The sequence below is a fragment of the Ascaphus truei genome, chromosome 5, assembly GCF_040206685.1.
Source record: "Ascaphus truei isolate aAscTru1 chromosome 5, aAscTru1.hap1, whole genome shotgun sequence".
Taxonomy (NCBI): domain Eukaryota; kingdom Metazoa; phylum Chordata; class Amphibia; order Anura; family Ascaphidae; genus Ascaphus; species Ascaphus truei.
The window spans coordinates 271,917,875-271,939,729 of NC_134487.1; the positions used below are offsets into that span (position 1 = coordinate 271,917,875).

General features: G+C 42.2%; 1 protein-coding gene across 6 annotated transcripts in view; it reads right to left on the reverse strand.

The window, feature by feature from the left end:
* RNF130 (ring finger protein 130) overlaps positions 1–21,855 on the reverse strand; it is a 180,610-nt gene that overhangs the window by 78,336 nt on the left and 80,419 nt on the right. For all 6 annotated transcript variants that reach the window (XM_075602055.1, XM_075602056.1, XM_075602053.1 and 3 more), the window contains exon 3: positions 1,841–2,091. In XM_075602055.1, coding sequence (XP_075458170.1) covers positions 1,841–2,091 — 251 coding nt within the window. The remainder of the gene's footprint in view (positions 1–1,840; positions 2,092–21,855) is intronic.

Below are 21,855 nucleotides of genomic sequence, written 5' to 3' on the forward strand. Positions count from 1 at the left end.
AAATGAAAAGCATTGTGTGGAGCAACTCTGTAAGCTCCTGCTGTCATTGACCGCAATACCACGAACGCTAAGGTGCAATTTGGGGCCTTACCAAGTGCTCAGACCCCCCCACAGGCACAGGAACCCACTATACTACCTGGGATTTGCCATTACCTTTTTCCTTTGGTGAACCCCTGTAGACACCTCACAAACCCCTCGGGGTTCCCAAACCCCCTGCTGGGAATCAGCAATCCAGACAATAGTAGTAGACTTTTATAAATAATGCCAGAATACTGTACAGTAAGTCATATCAACATTAGGTATCATGACCCAAGGGCACTAAAATAGTAATTGTATTAGCCTATATCCCTCTCCAGAAAAGCTGCCTGAAAAGCATCAACTCTATTTACAACTGTAAAAAAAAAAAAAAAAGGGCTTGCGGGGATCTGGCTTTAAATATGCCAAATGGAGCCTTTTTTTCTCATAGCTAATAGCTCTGTCTTCTCCTTTACAACATCTGAGCATTTCAAACCGAGCTCCTTGAGTGCTGCCACCTCCTCATTAAACATTCATCTGCTGCAGCTTTTTCACCACATAAAAATTTCATCAAGTTTCGCCTGACCTTTGAAAACAGTCAGGATAAAAGGAAAGGTCGTTTCTTACATAGCAACTTGTCTCATTTGTGAGACTTATTTAATTTTTTTGGGTTCGGCTTTGTTTTGTCTCCCAGGTTTATACTATATATTATGCTGGTTACAATTTCCCTGCTGTTCTTTTGAGACACTCCAACTGGTCTCTTTCACTGGGAGAATAATGCAGTTAACTGAACTGTTTCATATTAAACGAAGAGGCACTAAAAAAATACATTTAAATACAAAACCTCCTTTTTTCCCCCCAGTCTTGAAACACGTTCCACTTTGCTCTTGGCCCAGACCCAAACTTAAAGAATACATGTTCAAACATTTATCTTTACATTTCAATGAATCGGTTCATGATTGGAAAGCATTCAACAGCTTGTTCAGAGCCAAACACAGAGCGGAGGGTTTTCTTATTTGTGTAGTTACCATGTGGCCATCAAACAGAACTGGTAAACGTGCCACACACATTTTCAGTTTCTTGAAAGGACTCGGCACTAATTAAATACAGGACAAGGATGTCTGGGCCCATCTAGAAAAATAGGTTCCATTTGAGGGACTCGTTCAGACTTTCAGATTCAGAGTTATGGCATCTTTAGAACTAGGCAACTTTCTAAAGGAGCAGTCCGAGTGGACTTCCCAACTTGTTATCGTAAGGCACGGGTATTGAACTGGTGCCCCAAGTCCAGCCCGTGAAGGACCATGGAGTGGCTCTTGGACTTCTAATGTAAATAAATATTGTACCGGTGTTAGAACTGCTTGCAAATTTGTTACGTTTAATCTATTTTAAGTCTTTAAAGTACGTATCCAAAATTACATTGATTCACCTGTGGCACTTCTACTACAATTTTAAGAACTAGCCCCTTTGTTAAACCAATGTATACATTATAGACATCAAATATTGTGTCATTAAGTTGACAAGGCTCATATTACCTCGGAGTAACACTTTACTCACCACAGGAAAATACTGTTTCTAAGAGAAAAAAAGATACCCTGTGGCACACAATTTAATGGTTTCTGTTAAAAGTTCAACAACTCACAGTTCATTTATCATGCCTCATACTGTATATTGGGGTTTATTCAATACATATACAGTACTTCACTTTTTATGTGACTGTATCTAATGTTTGGCAAAAATGCATATGCACAGGCACATTATTTGAGTAGCCTAAAAAGGGAAATTTGCAGAGATAATGTGGGCCTGGTAGTGATAGATAATGGTTCACCTGGTTCCGATCACGAGCGCTCGTGTATCTGATCTTCTGTATGAAGTAAAAGATCAACCAGGCTGAAGAAATGATCATCAGGACGATGAAGGAGATCGAAACGAAGACCAAGGAGCCTCGGCTAAAGTTCTTTGGTGAGCTGCGAGACCCCACCGCTATGGCCATGAGGACAGAGATGTTCCTCTCCACGTAGCTTAAGATCTCTCTACCTCTTATCTCGGTGATCATTATGGCGACTATCTCTCCCGTTCCTGTAGTGAGACAAAAAAACACCCATTGTTGTACACAGAGCTGTGGAACAACAAGCTACAGATGACAGACTTGTAAATCTCACTCAGATTGATCAGATTGGTAGTGAGATCATAAATTACGTGGCGTATCATGGCCCGGTTATAGTTTACAATACAATTTATGCCATAATAGATAAGTACTTTATTTTGTTAATCACGGTCTTAATAGAGCTAACTGCTTAAAGCACGGATACGTTTCTGATTATGAAGAAAGAGCCCCAGACAGGATGTCTTAAAAAAACATGGCTCTGTCTTTTAATGGATTCCTCAAACTAATAAAACACCATCTACAAGTTCCAATTGCCTAAAAAGGTAGCTTTACTAGTGCCTAATTGATGCCATGCACAGAACTTTATTTTTTATGTTCCCATTTTTGTACAACAGTTTAAAAAATTTTTTTTAAAATACACCATTTTATGGTTTTCCTCATTTTAAAGCTGCAGTTCAGACAATATCCTGCATGTGTGTTTTTTTTTATAATAAATCAGTTCTGTAGTAAGAAAAAATACTTTTAGCATTTTCTGTTTAAAAAAAAACAACCTTGAAAGACCAATTTTCTTGTATTCTATTTTAACAAGCATGCTTGTTCCTATAGCAACGATTTACATTCCCCATATTTAAAGATGTTGCCAAACTTTGCCGATCAATAGACGGAGAACGAATGAACCGGCAGCTATGCAGTTTTTTTTAGGTAAGTAGAGATTGCCCAGATAAAACTATTGAAGTTAAAAAAAAAACTAAAAAAAAAAAAAAAACGTGAGCCTGAACTGCAGCTTTAAATATTATGGGTTTACCACTTTTTACATTTCTAGTTACAACATCCTGAGGTTTCAAGATTCATTCCTCCTATTGAATGTCACATGAAAGCGTGGGCTTGCTTTGTAGCATCTTATCATAGCGAACAGATGTTGTAATATCCACCCGAAGAATATTGCATCAAGACGACAGGCGGTGTGTGACAAAGGCGGCATTGCGGCTACAAAACAGTGCTGCAATTTCTGAATTCACCAACATTATCTTGTTGTTAGGACAGATAACACTGCTCAACATGACTATCAAAAATGCATTGTGACTCATATGTCAAACATCTGTCTTCGGTCTACAGATAATGCTTCGCCATAAAACTATCAAATCCCACTGGTTCTAAGCAGGTGGCTTTTCTTATAGAACGTATAAAGATCTGAAACAAATTGTATTTCACTATGCTGTTCCATGCAATGGATGGACCTTGCCCATTATAGCTCTCTAGCCGCTAGTCTAGCGGGTTAAACTGCACAATGCAATGGTTATTATACTGTAACAAAGTGCAGTAGGTCACGGTTAATATTTGCCAACACATTCAGTAATATGAAAGCCTAACTATATTATTCATACATCTTAAAGCAGCATCCCCCAGAGATGAACCACACTATTTTTATCCCCCGGTTCCAGAGATATATACATTTTTATGGGCCAATGTTACTGGTCCATTTTAGGAAATCAATAGGGCTGCTATCTAAGGCTAAGGCCCCGCTCCCTCAGTCAGCGCGCCTGCACTGCAGACAGGCAGCGCGCTGACAGACACAGACTGTGATATGCGGTCTGTAGGGAGTGGGAGCCGGAGCGGGAGGGGGCGTGGCTTGAGCGGAGGGACTCGCTACTCCCCCCCCGGGCTCGGGCTGCAGGAGGGAGCTGCTGCGGGCTGCTGTAAGGTAAGCAGCTCCCTCCCCCTTCTGACACACACAAAAAAAAAAGAAAAACACACACACACACGCTATCTTGAGTAGGAAGCTGCCTGATGACAGCTCCCGCTCCCGCCCCCGCCGCTGATTGGCTCATCAGCGCACCACGTGACGCGTCACCGCTCAGGATCACAATTTTCTTGAATCCCCTGCCGGCTGATGCGTCACAGTGCGTAGTGAGCCGTCAGCGAGGGGGGACTGGGACCGGCTAGGGAGGATTCCCCTGCTGGTGGGGAACGCTCGGGGGGCCGTCCGCGCCGCAGACCCCAGCGGGTCCCAGCCCTAAGCCTCACTCCTACAGGGCAATAGGAAGCTGCAATGGCCTCAGAACGTGACAAGCCACTTCCAACTGGATGACACCAGTGAGCATCTTTGAATTTACTCTCATTGTGTTTACCCTGAGAGAAATTTAGAGCTGATAATATCACCAGTAAATATCTCGGGCACCGGGGCATCTGTAAATAAAATAAAGAGAAAGAGAGAGAGAGAGAGAGCATGACACACAACTAACCATGTTTTCTACTTAAGTATTGTAGGCTTAAAAAGCATTATTACAGTCTTACAAAATGTGCACGAGATGGGCACCAGGTACATGGCTGCCTTTTAGCTTCTTCCTGACACCAAAATAAACATACTACTGTAAACTAGGGCTCTTCTGTTATGTATGGCTGTGCGTTAGATAGCCAGGGTGTCACAACCCCTTGTTTGAGGATCACTGAACCATTTAACATGAAAGGTGAATGGCTTTAAATCCATGCAATGCTGGAGTAACATTTCAGTTATAAAAGTATTTTTTAACGTACAGTACAGTGTATGGTGATATATAGAGATATACTCAAATATATATAGAAATCAGACACTGGGTCCAAAAGACACACACACACACACACACACACACACACACACACAGTGGTTGACAAATCACCAAAAAATCTACTCGCCACACAAAAAAATCTACTCGCCACCTAGTACCAAACGTGTGCTGCTTGGGCCAATATTTACTCGCCCGGGGGTTAAATCCACTCGCCCGGGGAGAGCAAATGTATAGGTTTGTCGAACACTGTATATATATATATATATATATATATATATATATATATATATATATATATATATATATATTTATAAAATATTTTACCAGGAAGTAATCCATTGAGAGTTACCTCTCGTTTTCAAGTATATATATATAATAAATGGAAATATTACTGTGTGCTCATGTGCATGTCTTAGACAGGTCTGCAACCCTGCCTTTCACCATTATCACCCAGCATACAGAGCGTCCACTGCAGCAAGGGATTCTGGGAAATAACATGCAAATTAGCACACAGTGCCACCTTTTGCTTCAAATCCATTTTGACATGGATCTTTATAAGCTTGCTGCATTGCACAGCATGTTCAGCACAGCCTGGGTTAAGCTTCATAGCCAGTAAACCTACCCACAGACAGCGGTTTCAACCTTTTGGGTCTCATCAGTGTGAGGCTGGTTATACTGGCTTTGCAATTTGAAGCTTTGGACAAGTATCCACCACACATTATTGAAGTTACAGTATGGTCGGTAAAAAAAAAGTGACAAAAAACCCTCCACCGTAAAGCATATAGCAAATGGAAATATTACTGTGTGCTCATTTGTATGTCTTAGACAGGTCTGCAACACTGCCTTTCACCATTATCTATCTATCTATCTATTTAGATATATACACACACACAGATATATGTATGTTTTATAACATCAGGTTTCTTGTCCCATTTCTATCGATCACTTTGGCTACTATGAGCCCCCCTTTGGTGAACACACAAAGTCAGGTATATGAACTATGCAGGTCGTTACATTTTTATTTCTTGTGAAATAAATGTTCTGCCAAGCCTCAAAGGACTAATAATGGTACCAAATGAGTTATTTTTCAGCAAAAACATCGCCAGATAGTGAGCGAAACGTGGTGTGTGCCCTATTTATAGACTTCACATTAAATGAATCTAGTGATTTTAAAGCATTTAGCAAATTAGCATATTAAGCTAAATTGCAATGCACGTTGACTTAATTGCTTGGCGAATTGCTTGAAAACTCGGAATTGGGTGCAATTATTTTGCGGCTGAAAGGAGAAATGCTGCCCGTATCGTCACCCTGGGCGAAAGTTTTGCAGATCTACAATGCCAATATTACAGGACTAATAGGGAGTTTAACATCCACAAAACCATTTACCTTTTCTAATATTTGAAGTTTTGAATTCATTTTTTGGGCCATTTTCACTGAGCTCCGGTTAGGGGCATCAGAGCTTGATCACGCGTTAACAGCCAAGGACTTGTATTGGTGTTAACTCCGGACTGAGATCTGATATCACTTAGTGGATCCCACCCCCCTAATAAAAATAGAACATTGCTCCTTTGGCCACGGGGAGATAATGGCTATTTTCGCTGTACAATTTTTCAAAACGAAAAAAAAAAAAAAATACCTGGTTCCAGACACTGACTTCTGATACAGTCCATGTCCTTGTAAAAACTCAAGCATTATGCCTGTGATTGTGAAGTTTGCAATGCTGCCATCATCTCCATAATTTGATGTGGGTGTTTTATGATTGTTATATGCAGTAGATCTCGCTGTTTAAGTAAAAGCCTTGTTCTCCACAGTAAGTGCTCCACAAAGTACTGTGACAAACTAAACCTGAATTACCAAGAGCTACCCTGCAGACAGCAGCTGGCTGAGGTGAAAGGTATGGGAGGCTTAATGTGCATGCGATCTAGCCCTGAAATATAGGTAAAAAGCACATGTATCCATGTACTACCCCCCCACCCACCCCTTCTTTTTTACGTACCCTTTTTCTTTAATTTTGGAAAAAAATGATCAATAAAAAATTCAAGTAATATTTTTTTTTTTAAAAAGCACAATGCCAAAGAAACGCACACATAAATCAGGCTACTGCTATTAAAGCCGTTGTACATTTTGGAGTCTGTAGACTAGTAGTTCCCAAATTCAGTCCTCGAGAAACACCAGCAGGTTAATTTTTAAGGATATCCCTGCTTAAGTGAAAAGGGAGCCTCAGCCAGGCGCTCCTTGTGAATATATCAACATGTGCACAAATGGAAATCAATTAGTGTATCAATAGTGTCTTGTTATTTGCTAAATAAATAAAGGATTTTGAATAATCACTATAACAGATGAATGTGATATCAATAAATAACAAAAATGTGATAGAAATGATGGTGACTGCTGCTCAAAACCTGTGTGCACTGTCCTTGTAGTGCCTAGGTAGCATGATGTGTTAGGCCGCGGATATAGTAGGCGCGCACAACGGAGCGCATGGTGTTATGTGCGTCTGCCGGCCAAGCGATCTGTGGACTGATATCCACAGCGACGGGGAGGCGTGGCCATGACGTTACATGAGCCATTTGCCCTCGTTGGCTGAACCGCACATGTGACCCGGCAGTCGCGCGACAAAATCAAAATGTTGTGTCTCCTCTAAAATAGTGAGCGCCGTCGCGCTTCATCTCGTGCTCTATGGTCTTCCTCATAGAGGTACAGCCTTTTGTTTGTGCCGAGAATGGGGAGCGCTGTACTTCTACCACTCAATCAACAAATATATCAAATCATTAGAAATAAAAGGAATACTTAAATTGGAACAACGTTGTTATGTCATCTTGCAGCTTTTCAGCTCCCAGCAGCCTCACTGGAATCAGCTGCAGTTGTGTCACAGATCCCATCTGTGTAAAGCAGGGGTCCCTAACATGATGCCCGTCAAGCCTTTTGTGGGTGCACGCGACTGCCTGGCCAACCAGTTGATGAGAATATGGTGTAGTTCAAGGGTCTCCAACACGTCGATCGCCAGCTAGCTGTAGCTCGCCGGCTGCCAGTGAGTACCTTGCCGCAATGCCGCCGACAGCTGCTGCGTGCCTCTCTCGTGTGCCCGAAGTCGGGCCCAACTTCTCGAGTGGGACTGGCGTGGCCCTGGAGGCCTCCCCACAAGGTAAGTGTATTTTGTATGTGTGTTAATTGGTTGGTGCCCGCAACTCTCCTGAACTCTAAATTGTGTCCTTGGCCACAAATACGTTGGGGACCCGAGGCATAAAGAAACCCTTTCTCCAAACAGATAGGGAAGAGAGAAAAAAAAATGTGCAGATCGTTCCAAAGGTTTATGTACAATAATGGCGTGCCTACTCACACTTTACAAAGACTTTACAGCATTTTTAGCAAGTACACCACGCAAGGTTCTGCTCCTTGGTACCGGCACCTACTTCGGAGGTAAGTATCTCCGGAAGCAGAGACACCCTGCTTAAATTATTATTATTATTATTATTAAATATATACATAAATAAATTTGCCGGCTTGTATTACCCCTTTAAAAACAACCCCAATTGCTTTTGCCCCTCCTTTCGTATCATGCTCCACAGTAAAATTCTGCAGTAGTTGCTTCCGTTGGGAAGCAGCTCCTGTTAAAGCAGCAGTCCAAGCTGAGTTTTTTCGCCCCTTTAATATGTGCATCAATACAATCCACACAATGATAAGTAATTAGCCAAGTTGCCGATCTCCGTTCTCCTGTGATCGATTGTCGAAGATTGGGCTCGGGGGTTCACTAAATGGCTGTGAGTGCAACAGAAGAGGACCAAAGATGCAAAGTTCTGTGGGGAAGACCATGTGACCAGGCAGTCACTAGATACAATTGGTGCACAGCTACAGACAGGACAGGGCTCAAAAATGGGTGTGCCAGAGCCTGTTTCAGAAGAAGGGGGTGTGACTTTGTAAAAGGTTACTATAGAAACAAAAAATGCTTGTTACGATATAATACATTAAAAATGTCATTCAGAGTTTAAAAAATAAAATAAAAAATGCTACAAGTATTATCTCATCGTATAGAACTGATTTATTTAAAAAAACACATGTAGGATATTGCTTGTCTGCAGCTTTAATGAGGTATGCAATAGACACAGATTGACACAAAACAAATACCTATTTTAAAAGTAGTTTGAGGGTACAACACCTATAAAGTGTTTGCTTTCATAGAGGCTGCTCTGGCAGCGAAGGTGTTAAATGCACACGAGTCTTACTAAAAACAGAAATGGTCACTGCCCTCCAGTGCAATATATGTTTTGCTGTGCGGTTTCCAAGCTCATTGCAAACAACTTGGCTGCGATTATACTAAGGAACTGCAATGCGCATGCGCGCATCTGTGACGTCGCAGAGCAACATGTGCTCAAGCACATTCTTCTACGCGTGCAACTGCAGGGGAGACAAGGCTGACATCTGTACTTTAATTGGACGGCTGCGTCAGGTGACTCGGCCGTCGCAACCTGAAAACAAATGTGCAAATCTCTTCAACTGTCTCCAGCAGTGCAGTAGAACGCAGCGCGACCGTCGCCATAGGTATAAACACTTTGCAGGGAGGTATACTCCTTGTTTTGGCGTCGCTCCAGGCGTTTCTTGGTATAATCACGGCCCTAGCGCTGGCAGACTACTTCCCCCTTTTCTCTTTTTCATGTTACTTAGCATTATCAAGCGGGCTTGGTTTCTTGGCATATTGCTTTCCGTGCACTACTTTGCAGGCGTTCAAGGGGTTTGTGGTGGCCCCATAATACAAGAGAGTGCTTCTCATGCTAGAGACAACAATGCTAAGTTATACAGTATGAACAAATACAGCAACCAAGGGGTTAACTTTCTTGGTTAAAAAAAAAAATGATGTTTCTGTGTTTCCTGTGAGGGTCGTCCAATAAAACAATGAAAAGCGATGTTTATAATGGAGGTGACTGGTGAGAGTGTGCAGATGTACAAGATGTTTGACTTGATCTCGCCATGATATCTTTATTAAAGGGGGCATCATAAGAGCCCCTAGTTCCTCTCTGGCTTGTAGACAGAGGTGATAAGAGGGTCACTATATTATTATAGATTCCCCTATATTGTAAGATAATTAAAATCTGATGTAATTCACAGGGATAAAAGATTGTGCTGAGCTAAAATACAAAACTGTACTGACCGTAAATATGACAGGGTGTCAGGGTTACATATCTACCATATTTGTTTCCTCTTTGAAAACTAAAAGTTGTGTTAGGAACCGACTGATTTCGTGAGCACTCTTCTGATCGATCGCGTGAGCGCTCTTCTGATCGATCGCGTGAGCGCTCTTCTGATCGATCGCGTGAGCGCTCTTCTGATCGATCGCGTGAGCGCTCTTCTGATCGATCGCGTGAGCGCCTCCGGGTTCCGGCAGCCGAACCAGAAGTGAAGAGGAAGGTTCCCCCCTTCAGCGTAGTTCGCAATCAGCCCCTAAAAAAAAGGATCAAACCATGACATATAGTGCACCAGGGGTGGCCAATACCATTCCTCAAGGGTCACCAACAGGTCAGTTTTTAAGGATATCTCCGCTTCAGCACAGGTGGTTCAATCAGTGGCTCAGTCAGATTGAGACACACTGTATGTCAACAGGGCACTGAAGGAGTTCATTTGTTTCTATTTGCAATGCGGAGTATGAAAGAGGAAGATAATCTTCATATGGTAATCGGATTTATAGATTTACGCTTCTCGTAAAAAGTTTCATTAGGAAAAAAAGAACTGAAGGAAAGAAATAATGGCAATTAAACTCATTTTAACCTTTGTTACAATGTTTTAGGGATACACTTTTTTTATTTAAATGCATTCAACAAAATACTTGTCCGATTCTTTTTAAGGTGACAATCAATTAGTTTAACGTCAATCATATCACTGGCATTAATGAGATTTGCTATTACATGCCACTTCACCTTCAAATGAACTTTCCAAATATTTACTGGCCTACATTTATCCTTTTAAATGGTTAATGCATTAAAAAAAAAAATATATATATATATATATATATATATATATATATTAAAAATGGTAACATTTTAAGGAGGAAAAGTATTGACCAAGTATGGAAGAAAAACCTACAAGATTAAATCAAGTCTGATGCTGTACATTTCCAGACAGAACAAATGAATCTCTAGTGTATTATAAATGACGAGGGGACATTCAATAAAAATGACTGATTTATGACTGGTATGACCCACTAAAGGCATTTAAAATAGAAGGCTGTTATGTTGGAAGTGGTAGCTACAGTGTACATACACATACATACAGAGAGAAAGGAAGAGAGGGTAGCTAATGTGTACATAATACATACAGTACATACTGTACAAAGAGTGAGAGAGAGAGGACGAGGGAGAGAGGGAGAGAGAGAAAAGGAGAAAGGGAGAGAGGAAGGGAGAGAGGGTAGCTGGAGTGTACATAATACATACATACATACATACATACATACATACATACATACATACATACAGAGGGAGAGAGAGAAAAGGAGAAAGGGAGAGAGGAAGGGAGAGAGGGTAGCTGGAGTGTACATAATACATACATACATACATACATACATACATACATACATACATACATACATACATACATAGGGAGAGAGAGAAAAGGAGAAAGGGAGAGAGGAAGGGAGAGAGGGTAGCTGGAGTGTACATAATACATACATACATACATACATACATACATACATACATACATAGAGCGGGAGAGAAAAGGAGAAAGGGAGAGAGAAAGGGAGAGAGAAAGGGAGAGAGGGTAGCTGGAGTGTACATACACATACAGAGAGGGAGAGAGGGAGAGAGGGAGAGAGGGAGAGAGGGAGAGAGGGAGAGAGGGAGAGAGGGAGAGAGGGAGAGAGGGAGAGAGGGAGAGAGGGAGAGAGGGAGAGAGGACGACCTGTTTGAGGTCAAAATCAAGTTTTACAAAACAAACCTTTCCTCGCTTTTCATCTGTTAATTTAAATGGACAAATTAATTTAAATGGACAAATAGTATTAACAGAATAGATTTAAAAGCAAAGATTTTTCAGTACTAACCCTTGGTTGTCTGTTTAACCCTGTGCTGACAGAACACTGCATTATCAATTGTTTAGCAAGATACGGACTGGCGACCCCGGTGAGAGGGAATGGCAATGGTCATAGCGACGCACCCCTCCCTAAACTACCACCCAGGCAATGATGCAGCTGATTGCCTTTGTGACGGAAAATTAGCCCTCAGTTTCTGTTAACGGTTTGGTACCCCATGACATAGTGGCTACTGTACGTTATGGGCTTTCTTGTTTTCTAGGGGAGATGTGGTCGGAAGAGAAATAGAAGAGGACCACTCTTCCAGTTGGTCTAGAACATTTGGTCGCGGCCGTTTCGCTGCAACCAAGTGACAGCCGGTGTTCAGTCACAGGGGCACTCACTTTGCTGCCAAGGTAAGTGCCTAACCTTAGCCCTTACTGCAAACCCCCCTAATCTTAACCCCGAATACTAATGCTACCCCAAAAACCTTAATCCTTTACTCTAGAACCCCTTACCCTAACTGCTAAAACCCCTTAAGTCAACCCCCTACCCTAAAACTTACCACATCGCAGAAGCGGCCAGCAGTGGCGGGGGGTCCAATGGGACTTGGTTGCGGCGAGAATGCCATTACCAAATGTCCCAATGAGGTCGCCTTATCAGTGGTCACATGATCGGGTCACATGATGTACTAGAGGCGCTGTGGCACTGGCGCCATGGCATTTCTGGCACTCAAACAGTTAATTATGCTGAAACCAGGTTTGCTGGAAATCCTTGTTGTACAGTGCAATATTCATAACGCTAGAAATTGCTGTACCCTATAAAAACATTCAATGTACAAATTGGAAGTGCAGGAAGATGCAAGCTGGGTGACGGGCGCTGCAGAGATGCAAATTATTCTTTCCCTGCATATTTCCTCTTGTTGTTCACATTTCATTTTGAAATATGGAAGGGCTCATAATTAAGGAAAAGTTGAAGTCCCTCCTGTATACAGTGTATTTTTATCTGTGTGATGCTGGCCTCTTGCTATTTCCAGCACACACTCTCCCTCCCACACTCCTCCGCTACATCTGGAAACAAAAGCACTCAATTCAATTAATGTCATTTTATAGTCCCAGCTGGAACCAGTAGATGTGAACGCAGGGTTCAAGTCACAGTGGAAAATCCTTACTAAAGAAATGTTTTGGGACAGACACCACTCTAATTAGAGCTTCAATTAAGCGAAAGCACTAGACCTCATCCTATATCACTTTCACTGTTTCACAATGTAGGGCAATGTTGTTCAACCTTCTAAGAACTGTAGAATCATTAATACAGGTTTTATGACCTCCTAGAAACCATTATATTTTTGTGAGTAGAATAGAATCGTGCCAAGTGTAGCCATGCCTGGTCTGGCTACCAGTCTGCCCTCCCTGACATGTAAGTCCTGGTAAGTGCAGGCAGTGTCAGGCCCAATCTTGGGTTTTCCCCACACTAGCAGCGTCCTTGAGTGACAGGGGTGGAGGTGGGACAGGGTCAGTGTTCTGCCCAATCAGGCATTCTACCTTCCCCCTCTGTACTAGGGAAGCTGCAAATCTAAATTGAGTCAGTGTGTGTTGTCGCCCTCTGGGGTGGGACTATAACCTGCAGCCTCATCAAGTGGCTGTGGTAAAGCAAAGGCAGCTGGAAAGGCCTCAAGCCTTAAAGCTGACACAGGAACCATCCAGAGGTCTGGGACCTAAAAGAAGTCTGTAATCAGTGTATATCCATTGTATGCTGGTTGCGGAATCTGTTCCTGTTCAAGTACACTCCTGGCCTGAGTCGGCAGTCTGTCAGGGGGAGTATGTGATAATTCTTCAGCAGGGACTGCGTCCAGCACTCATCAAGTCTGCTGATGATGGAGGCGCTGACTTCAAGAGAAAGAACTATGCATTGACCTCCACAAGCCTGTCCTGTTTCCCCAACAACATCAGCAGGACCTCAGCTCTCCTGCAAGCCAACAGGTATTATGCACCACTACACACCTACTAGCGACAACATCTCCCATAGGGTGGGGGAAAGAGGGCCAAACGAGTTTAGATTAGATTTCATGATTAAAAAGATTTCTGTATGTATACAATTGATTTAATGACTTCATAACCTTCAAGTTACTTTACTTCATAAATTAACAACAATAAAAAAAAGTTAGTGGATCTTCAAGAGTAATTAAATTGTTCTCAGAGAGACACCTAGGTAACCCCGCACAGAACCTCAGGGTTAACAAAAAAACAACATGATGAAAACATCCGATAAAGGATATATATTATAGCCTCGCAAATCTAGGTCCTTATGCCCAACACCCCAAAGATAGGTGCCAAATTCTTCACTAAGCTGACGAGCTGTGCTCCAAAACCAGGTGCTTTTTTTACCTACAACATTTGCTGAATCTGACTTTTCGACTGAACCCTTTCTCTTGCCAACTGCAGTTGCCTCTAAAACACACCAACACTCAGAAAAGAACTGTAGTTTTTGGAACGGGTTCAGGATCAATGTATTCCCATTTCCCACATCTGCAAATAAACTGCACCAATGCATATATACATATATACAGTATGTGTATAAGGAGAAGGAGTGGCTCAGTTAGTAAAGAGTAAAGACACTGACTCTGGCACCGAGTTTGAAGCAGGGGAACCTGGTTCAATTCCCGGCGTCGGCTCCTTGTGACCTTGGGCAAGTCACCTTATCTCCCTGTGCCTTGGGCACCAAAAACATAGATTGTAAGTTCCACGGGGCAGGGACCTGTGCCTGCAAAATGTCTCTGTAAGGCGCTATGTAAAACTAGTAGCGCTATACAAGAACATGCTATTATTATTATAAAAATAAAAAAAAAGCTCGCACAGATTGGAAAGTAAATACTGAATTACAGGCAGAGAATGGCTAAGCTTTTCGAGGATGCTTTGTAAGTCATTCTCTGCCTGTATTCTTGCCGTCTTGTTTTCTGGCCAAAGAATGCATTCTGGGTTGATGCCAGCAGAGCTGGAAAGCTGACAGAGTCGGGTGAAAAACAACTCTGGTTATTGTATGTGTCTTCTCGTTTCAAAAACAAAGGCAAACATCGTGGTGGCATGTTTACTAAACACAAACAATTGAATTACATTTTGGACTAATCGGCTCGTTACTGGAATTCCTAGAGAAAACAGGACGCTCTCCGTCCTTATGTGCAAAGAGCGTATCCAGGCTTAACACTGCAGGGTTTTCACGGAGCGGTTTGCACAACAACACAAACAAACCTGAACCAAACATATGAGCAGAGATAACTTTGGATGTATCATCACAAATAAAAGGGTTCCATTATTTACTCATGGTTGTGGCACATATGACAAACTTGGCAGAATTGTTGTTGCATATCAATATAGCAAAACAAGGGTACAACAGGACTTTATACACTGCAGCAGTATGTGCCAGGTAAGTCCTCCTATTGACACTCCCCAAATCACAAGCTGCTGCATATAGTTACAGCAATGTGTTTTTATACGGAGTTGTAGGCGCCACAATTTGCTCTACACATTTAGCCCCTCTGCTCACCTTGCAATTGCAACGAATGGAGGAGAGTATAAAGAAAAGTAAAATGCCAATTTAAAGAAACAACCAGAACTGCATTTATTTATTTATTTTGATCTGAGTGCCTCTATGTATATTACGGCCATGGTGTTACCTCTGGGAAACCCATGGTTCCACCAGCCTGATCGAGGGGTGGAGTGTGGTGGGGGTTGGGGGCTAGGGGGGGAAGTGGGGGGAACAGAGTGTTGGGAGGAGTAGGGGGGGAGCGTAGGGAGGTTTGTGGAGAGCGACAGATGGAGGGGAAGCGTGGGTGGAGAAAGAGCGAAAGGTGGGGGAGAGAAGGAGGACTTTAGGGGAGAAAGAGCTGAGGAAGTGTGGGGAGAAAAAGTGGTGGGGGAAAGAGGGGAGGAGTGTGAGAGAGCAACGGGGGCATGTGGGGGAGAGAGAGAATAAAAGGTAATCGGGGGGGGGCTGATACATTTTTTTGGGGGCTGATACATTTTTCTCTACTGTTCTGCAAAGCAGTTTTAGATACTTGCAGCTGGTGCATAATAGACAATATTACACCATTAAAAATACATAAGATTGGGAAACAATGCGTTTCCTGGATGATGGAACAAAAGCTTCACCATTTCAATGCTCAAGAGGCTGTGAAATTCGTACCGCAGCCGTACACTGTGAAACTGAAATAGCTTGGAAGGAAGTAAAACTGATGCAGGCTTCTGGCAAGACAATTAACAACATTTAGCATAACTCACTACACGCGAGTCAGCCAAATTGGACCTGTGACCTGAAGTGGAACGACATGTTCGCAGTCATACATCAGTCTGTGAGACGCTTAGAGTTACAGTAGCTTTTCTTTCCATCAGTGATTACACCTATTGTTCTGTCTCCCCGCTTCCACAGTCTGACAACTCCAAACAAAAGAAGGAAGAACGTTTAACAAATGACACTGTGTGGGTGACTGCAGAGCACGCAGGGCATGCGCAGATGCGGTGATGTGTAAACAAGCACACAATGGGGCTTGTCTGGCGATCACTGCATGGTTGCCGTGGGAGCACATAACTTTCAGCCCCATTTGATCTCCAAGAGCAGCTAACATGCAGCAGTTTTGTTACAAGCCTCTATCACTATCTTTCAGTTGCATGGCGCCAACATATTCGGCAGCGCAGTACAATGAGGGAGGACAAGAACATTGTATGACAAAATAGTACATATACATTACGACAAAAAGACAATAGGAAGGAGGTCCCTGCCCGAGGAGCGTACTCCTGCACTGATGGAGTTAGATCATTTATATTGAAGTCTTGATGAAGTGAAAAACACTGAAGTAACACCCACTGTCAAGCTTCATTATTTAACCTTTGCAATGCTGGGGGTCTGGCAGCCATGCGATCGCTCCATTATGGCACAATACAGGGTAAAGCATTAATTTCCCCCAAAACACATTTTTGTTTTCTACCGTAAGTACAGCCAGTTGCTGGTGAAACAAACTTTTCACAAGAAATTATAAATATGGCCGTAGGGTCACCAATAGCAAGCTGGAGCGAGCCTTATCCTGCTGCCGTTTTATGGCCACTGGTCAACTATCCTATGTAGTTGCACAGAGTGGACAAAACCTTTTGAAGCTCAGGAACCAGGAGGGGGGCTCTGTGTAGGTCTGGGAACCACTGACCAGCTCTATATTCAAAAGCCCACTGAACCAAGAATCCCGACACATTGTATCTCTACACCCTGCCTGAGAATTCTATCTACAAAAACCTTCCAATCCTGCATCATCTGTGTCTTGTATAAGAGGGGGCGCTCCTCCCTGAACTACAGATTGTACCGACAGGGGGCTCTGTGAGCATCTTGTAGCATGGTAGATGGGAGGGGTGGCTCCTCTTCTTTTTCGGGGTAGTTACAATGATATTCTCAGCTTGAACTTTCCTTTGCATCAGGACTGCATTGTACATATAGTGTGAAGGGGCAGCGGCTGTTTCAGTAAGAATATAATCAGCAGCGTATATACTTTCACATTATTGTAATAGCCACTGGGCTGAAGAGAATAGGCTATAATACACTGCACTACCAAAGAATGGCTTTATTACAAGGGCAGTAGATGAGGCAGGGGCAGTAGATGAGGCAGGGGCAGTAGATGGGGCAGGGGCAGTAGATGAGGCAGGGGACAATCCTGCACTTACTGGAGGTGTGGAAAAATCACGCCTGTGCTGTCACAGCCATTCAAGACCTCTGGTGGATTTGATGCATTTTAACTCAGCATTTCATTTTGTTCAATCATTAACCATCCCCCCGAGGTCTACTTTGCAGGTTGCTGCCGAATTTGTTTCTGCCGTTGTGCAACTGTTCGGCTACAGCTTTAAAATGTCCAAATTTAGATTCAAAATAGGACTGATTTAGAGTTGAGTGATAAAATAAACCAGAAAATGTAGGGGCAACAGTAAAGAGCAGAAGAAGTTTGCTGAAAAGGCACACAATGCTGTATACAGTATAAAGCAATGCAAATTATGACTATACCATTCTTACAGTACCTTCCTTTATAGCCCATCGCAAATGATTTAAAGGTCCAAAGTGAACTGTAGCCAGTGTTATGGTTAATTAGTTAAATGTAGGCAAGTAGGAATATTTTAAATAATGCTTTAAACTTAGCAAGGTTAGTGCCACAAAGCTCTGTTACAATCGGGGCTCATAACGGGACATGATCTAACGCAATAGCAAACGTTAATTTCCCCTGAGGTTCCCGCGTGTCATCAAAGCCAATTGTATGCAAAAACAGCGGGCGAAACTGAGCTTATTAGTATAGGTGGAAAGTCACATTACTGTAGCACAACATTGCGTTGGATTTCAATAACGGGACGTTAAGTATGTCTTACTCCCCTCCAGACCTTGAAATAGGCCTTGTTGAGGAGAGAGTGGGAGAGAAGGGGAGGGAGAGAGGGGCAAGTGGAGAGAGTTACATTAACGTCACCTAACGGACCTTTGTGGATCTGGACCTTCGAGTATTTCTGTTAAACAGATGGTAAAAAGACTCTTACAATTGTGATCAAAACTTTTTTGTGATAAGACCCAGCCATTTCCTTCCTTGTCAATGCGTAATTATGAAGACATGATCAGCAGTGATACAGGAGTGTGATAACTGACTTATAAAAGATAGCGTATCACAGCACTCCCGTAAAAACAAAACCCCCCACAAATTTACATAGGCCTCTAAATTGCAAATCTGCAAACTTGCACACCATCCAGCCAGTACTGTGGAGACCCATGTCGTAACTAGCATTTACACCACCTCACCTATGCTAGACATAGTTTAAAGCAGTCAAACAGGCTGCATTGCGTTTCCATTTATTACATTTTTTTTGTTTACTTACAGTATTGAAGAAGGGGGTTTCCGGAGCTAAACTGTGTTCATTTCAGCTCTGGGCACTACCTGATTCCAGAGATACTTACCCCCGTAGCGATGCCGGTATCCCTGTGCAGTTTAAATGTTCCGGTTCTGCTGGCCAATAGGAAGCCGCAACAGATGACATCACGGCTTTCTATTGGCCCGCCTGACGTGAGATATTTAAAGCCGCCATTATGTTGGGTACACAGCTCCCTTGCTGCAGGGATACCGGCACCGTTACAAAGGTATCTCTGGAAACAGGGAGTCACCCGGAAACCCCCTGCTTCAATCCTGTAATAAAAAATAATACAACTAAAAAGAACATTTAAAAACACAATGCAGCATGTTCTGCCGGTTTAAATTCTATTTTACCTAAGGAGAAGCAGGGGGTGTTCACTGTAATGACCAAGTAACACATCTGAAAACATTTCCTTAGTTTGTACATTTCAGGGAGTCTTATTGAAAGAGAAACTTCTTGGCAATTGAAGGCGAACATCTTTGGTTCCCTGGATTAATTTAAGATGTGCTGAATATAGACATGGTACTGTACCACCACATGATATATTGCTCTTGACCAATACTTGCATGCGCCACTGAAGCAGCAAACAAACAAACATTTAGAAGAAGGAAGAAAAATAGTGGCACTCTTACTTGAAAAAGGTTCAGACCATTTATTCAATATACAAGAAACCAGTAGATGCACTACGGGCACCTACTGGTCTCTTGTATATCAGATAAATGGTCTGAGGACCTTTTTCAAGTAAGAGTGCCACTATTTTTTCCGTCTACAAAACGTTTGCAACTGTAGTGGTTTTAAGGGGATCCTCATCCTGCCATGAAGATTTACCCTGTACCTCTGAAAATTAAGCTTGTGTCAAAACTGTTCAACAACAGGAGTACTGCAGGTCAAATATATTTCTCCTGGTTAGCAAGCACATGTGTAGGACACCTGTGTGTCTTGATTCAACAGCATCAAGTTAAGAATCTCCTGGCTTACTGACCTCAGATTTCAGCTTTATACTTCTTACCTGCAACTTATGGATGAGACACCCTATTGCTATATAGGGAAAAAGTCCATTGCACCACAAAGCATTGTGATATGTTCATACAGTATGTTAAAGAGGCAATCCAAGCAAGCTTTTTTACTTTTATTTTATTACATAGGAACGAAGCAGGGGGTCTCGGGAGCTGAACCCCAGAAATTTCAGCTCCGGTGACCCCCCGCTTCCGGAGATACTTGCCTCCGTAGGGGGTACTGGTAGCCGTTCTGGACTCACTAGCAGGAATCACGTAATAACCGCTTTTCAAAGTGCCCCCGTCCTGCGAGCCAATAGGAGGCCGTGACATCGTACGGTGCAGCTTCCTATTGGCCAACGTGACGTGGGAGCTTCAAAGAGCACACAAAGTCACTTCAGAGCTGGAGAAAATATTTAGAAAGAGACGGGGTTGGGGGAAAAAACATCCCCCGATGTATGTTTTAAGAAAAAATCTCTCTCCAATTAATCTTTAGTGACAGGCAAAGGAAAAAAAAAAACTCTTAAATATATTCACCTCCCTAGTTTTCTAAATTTGCTCCTTAAATCTCAATGGATTGCCGCTGTAGCAAGAATTGAAAAAGAATTAGACAATGCACAGCAAAACTAAAGTGTAATATAGAAAGGAGGTTACAGGGTATCCCGAGAGAGGCAAGAAGCCATTTGTCAATATCTCATAAGAAAAATATCCAGACACGCCATGAATATTAATCTTGATCTGCAGTATTTATTTTCGAAAGATCTGATAGACAGACGTTTCGACACAAATATAGTATGTAGAGAATAAATACTGTATCAAAATAAATATTCTTGTAGCGCTGGAGACTTCCTTTCCGTTGTAGTAAAACAATCATTGTTTCTTTAGAAATAAACAGCATTTTTCTGTCTACCCCCCCAAATTGAAAAAAATAAATAAAAAACAGATATTTCTGCAGTGTAGAAAAATAAAAGGCAAGAACCACTGCAATGAACATGAACATATTGAAATTTGCATTCATTTAAGCTTACCAACTAGCATTGAAAAAAAAAAAAAAAGATTTAAAGAGGCAATCCAAGGCGGTGGATGTGGATATAGATCTATACAGTTGAAGCAGGGGTCTCCAGAGCTGAACCCCCCGTAAAGTCAGCTCCGGGGACCCCCTGCTTCAATTCTATATATTTTTTTTTTAAATAGATACTTACCTGCGAATTAGGTGCCGGTAGCAGCTCTCCTCGGCTACCAGTGTTCACAATATGTCAGCTCTTCAGATATTTCTCCGTCTGCAGGCCAATGTGACGCGGAAGCTTTAAAGCCATGCTTGCTGAGCAGCTACCGGTACCTACTTCGGAGGTATGTATCTATCTCCGGGAGCAGGGGCTTTCCAGAGCTGAAATTAACGGAGTTCAGCTCCGGAGACCCCCTGCTTAAAATAAATAAATACATTTAAAAAAACACACACATATATATATATATATATATATATAATACTGAGTTAAGTTATGGTGAGTAAAAAAAGTGACAAAAACCCTCCACAGGAAAGCAAATATGCAAATATAGCTGTATGCTCATCTGCATGCTTAGGCAGGTCTGCAACCCCGCCTTTCCCCATTATCACCCAGCATACAGCACTTCCACTGCAGCAAGGGATTCTGGGAAATGACATGCAAATGAGCACACAGTGTCACTTTTTGCCTCAATAACCATTTTTAACATGGTTCCCTATAGGCTTAAGCTTGCTGCATGGTCACAGCTTCTCTTGCATTCCCAGTAAAATCAACCCCACACTGATGAGACCCATCAAGGTCGAAACAGCTGTCTGTGGGTGGTTTTCTGGATATGCACCTTAACCCTGGCTGTGCTCAAAGCTGTGACCATGCAGCAAGCTTAAGCCTATAGGGAACCATGTTAAAAATGGTTTTTGAAGCAAAAAGTGGCACTGTGTGCTCATTTGCATGTCATTTCCCAGAATCCCTTGCTGCAGTGGAAGTGCTGTATGCTGGGTGATGATGGGGAAAGGCGGGGTTGCAGACCTGCCTAAGACATGCAGATGAGCATACAGCTATATTTGCATATATATATATATATATATATATATATATATATATATATATATATATATATATATATATATATATATATATATATATATATATATATATATATATATATATATATATATATATATATATATATATAATCACCACATTTATTAAGGTTATGGTGGGTAAAAAAAGTGACAAAAACCCTCCACAGTATAGCATAAAGCAACTGTAAATATTCC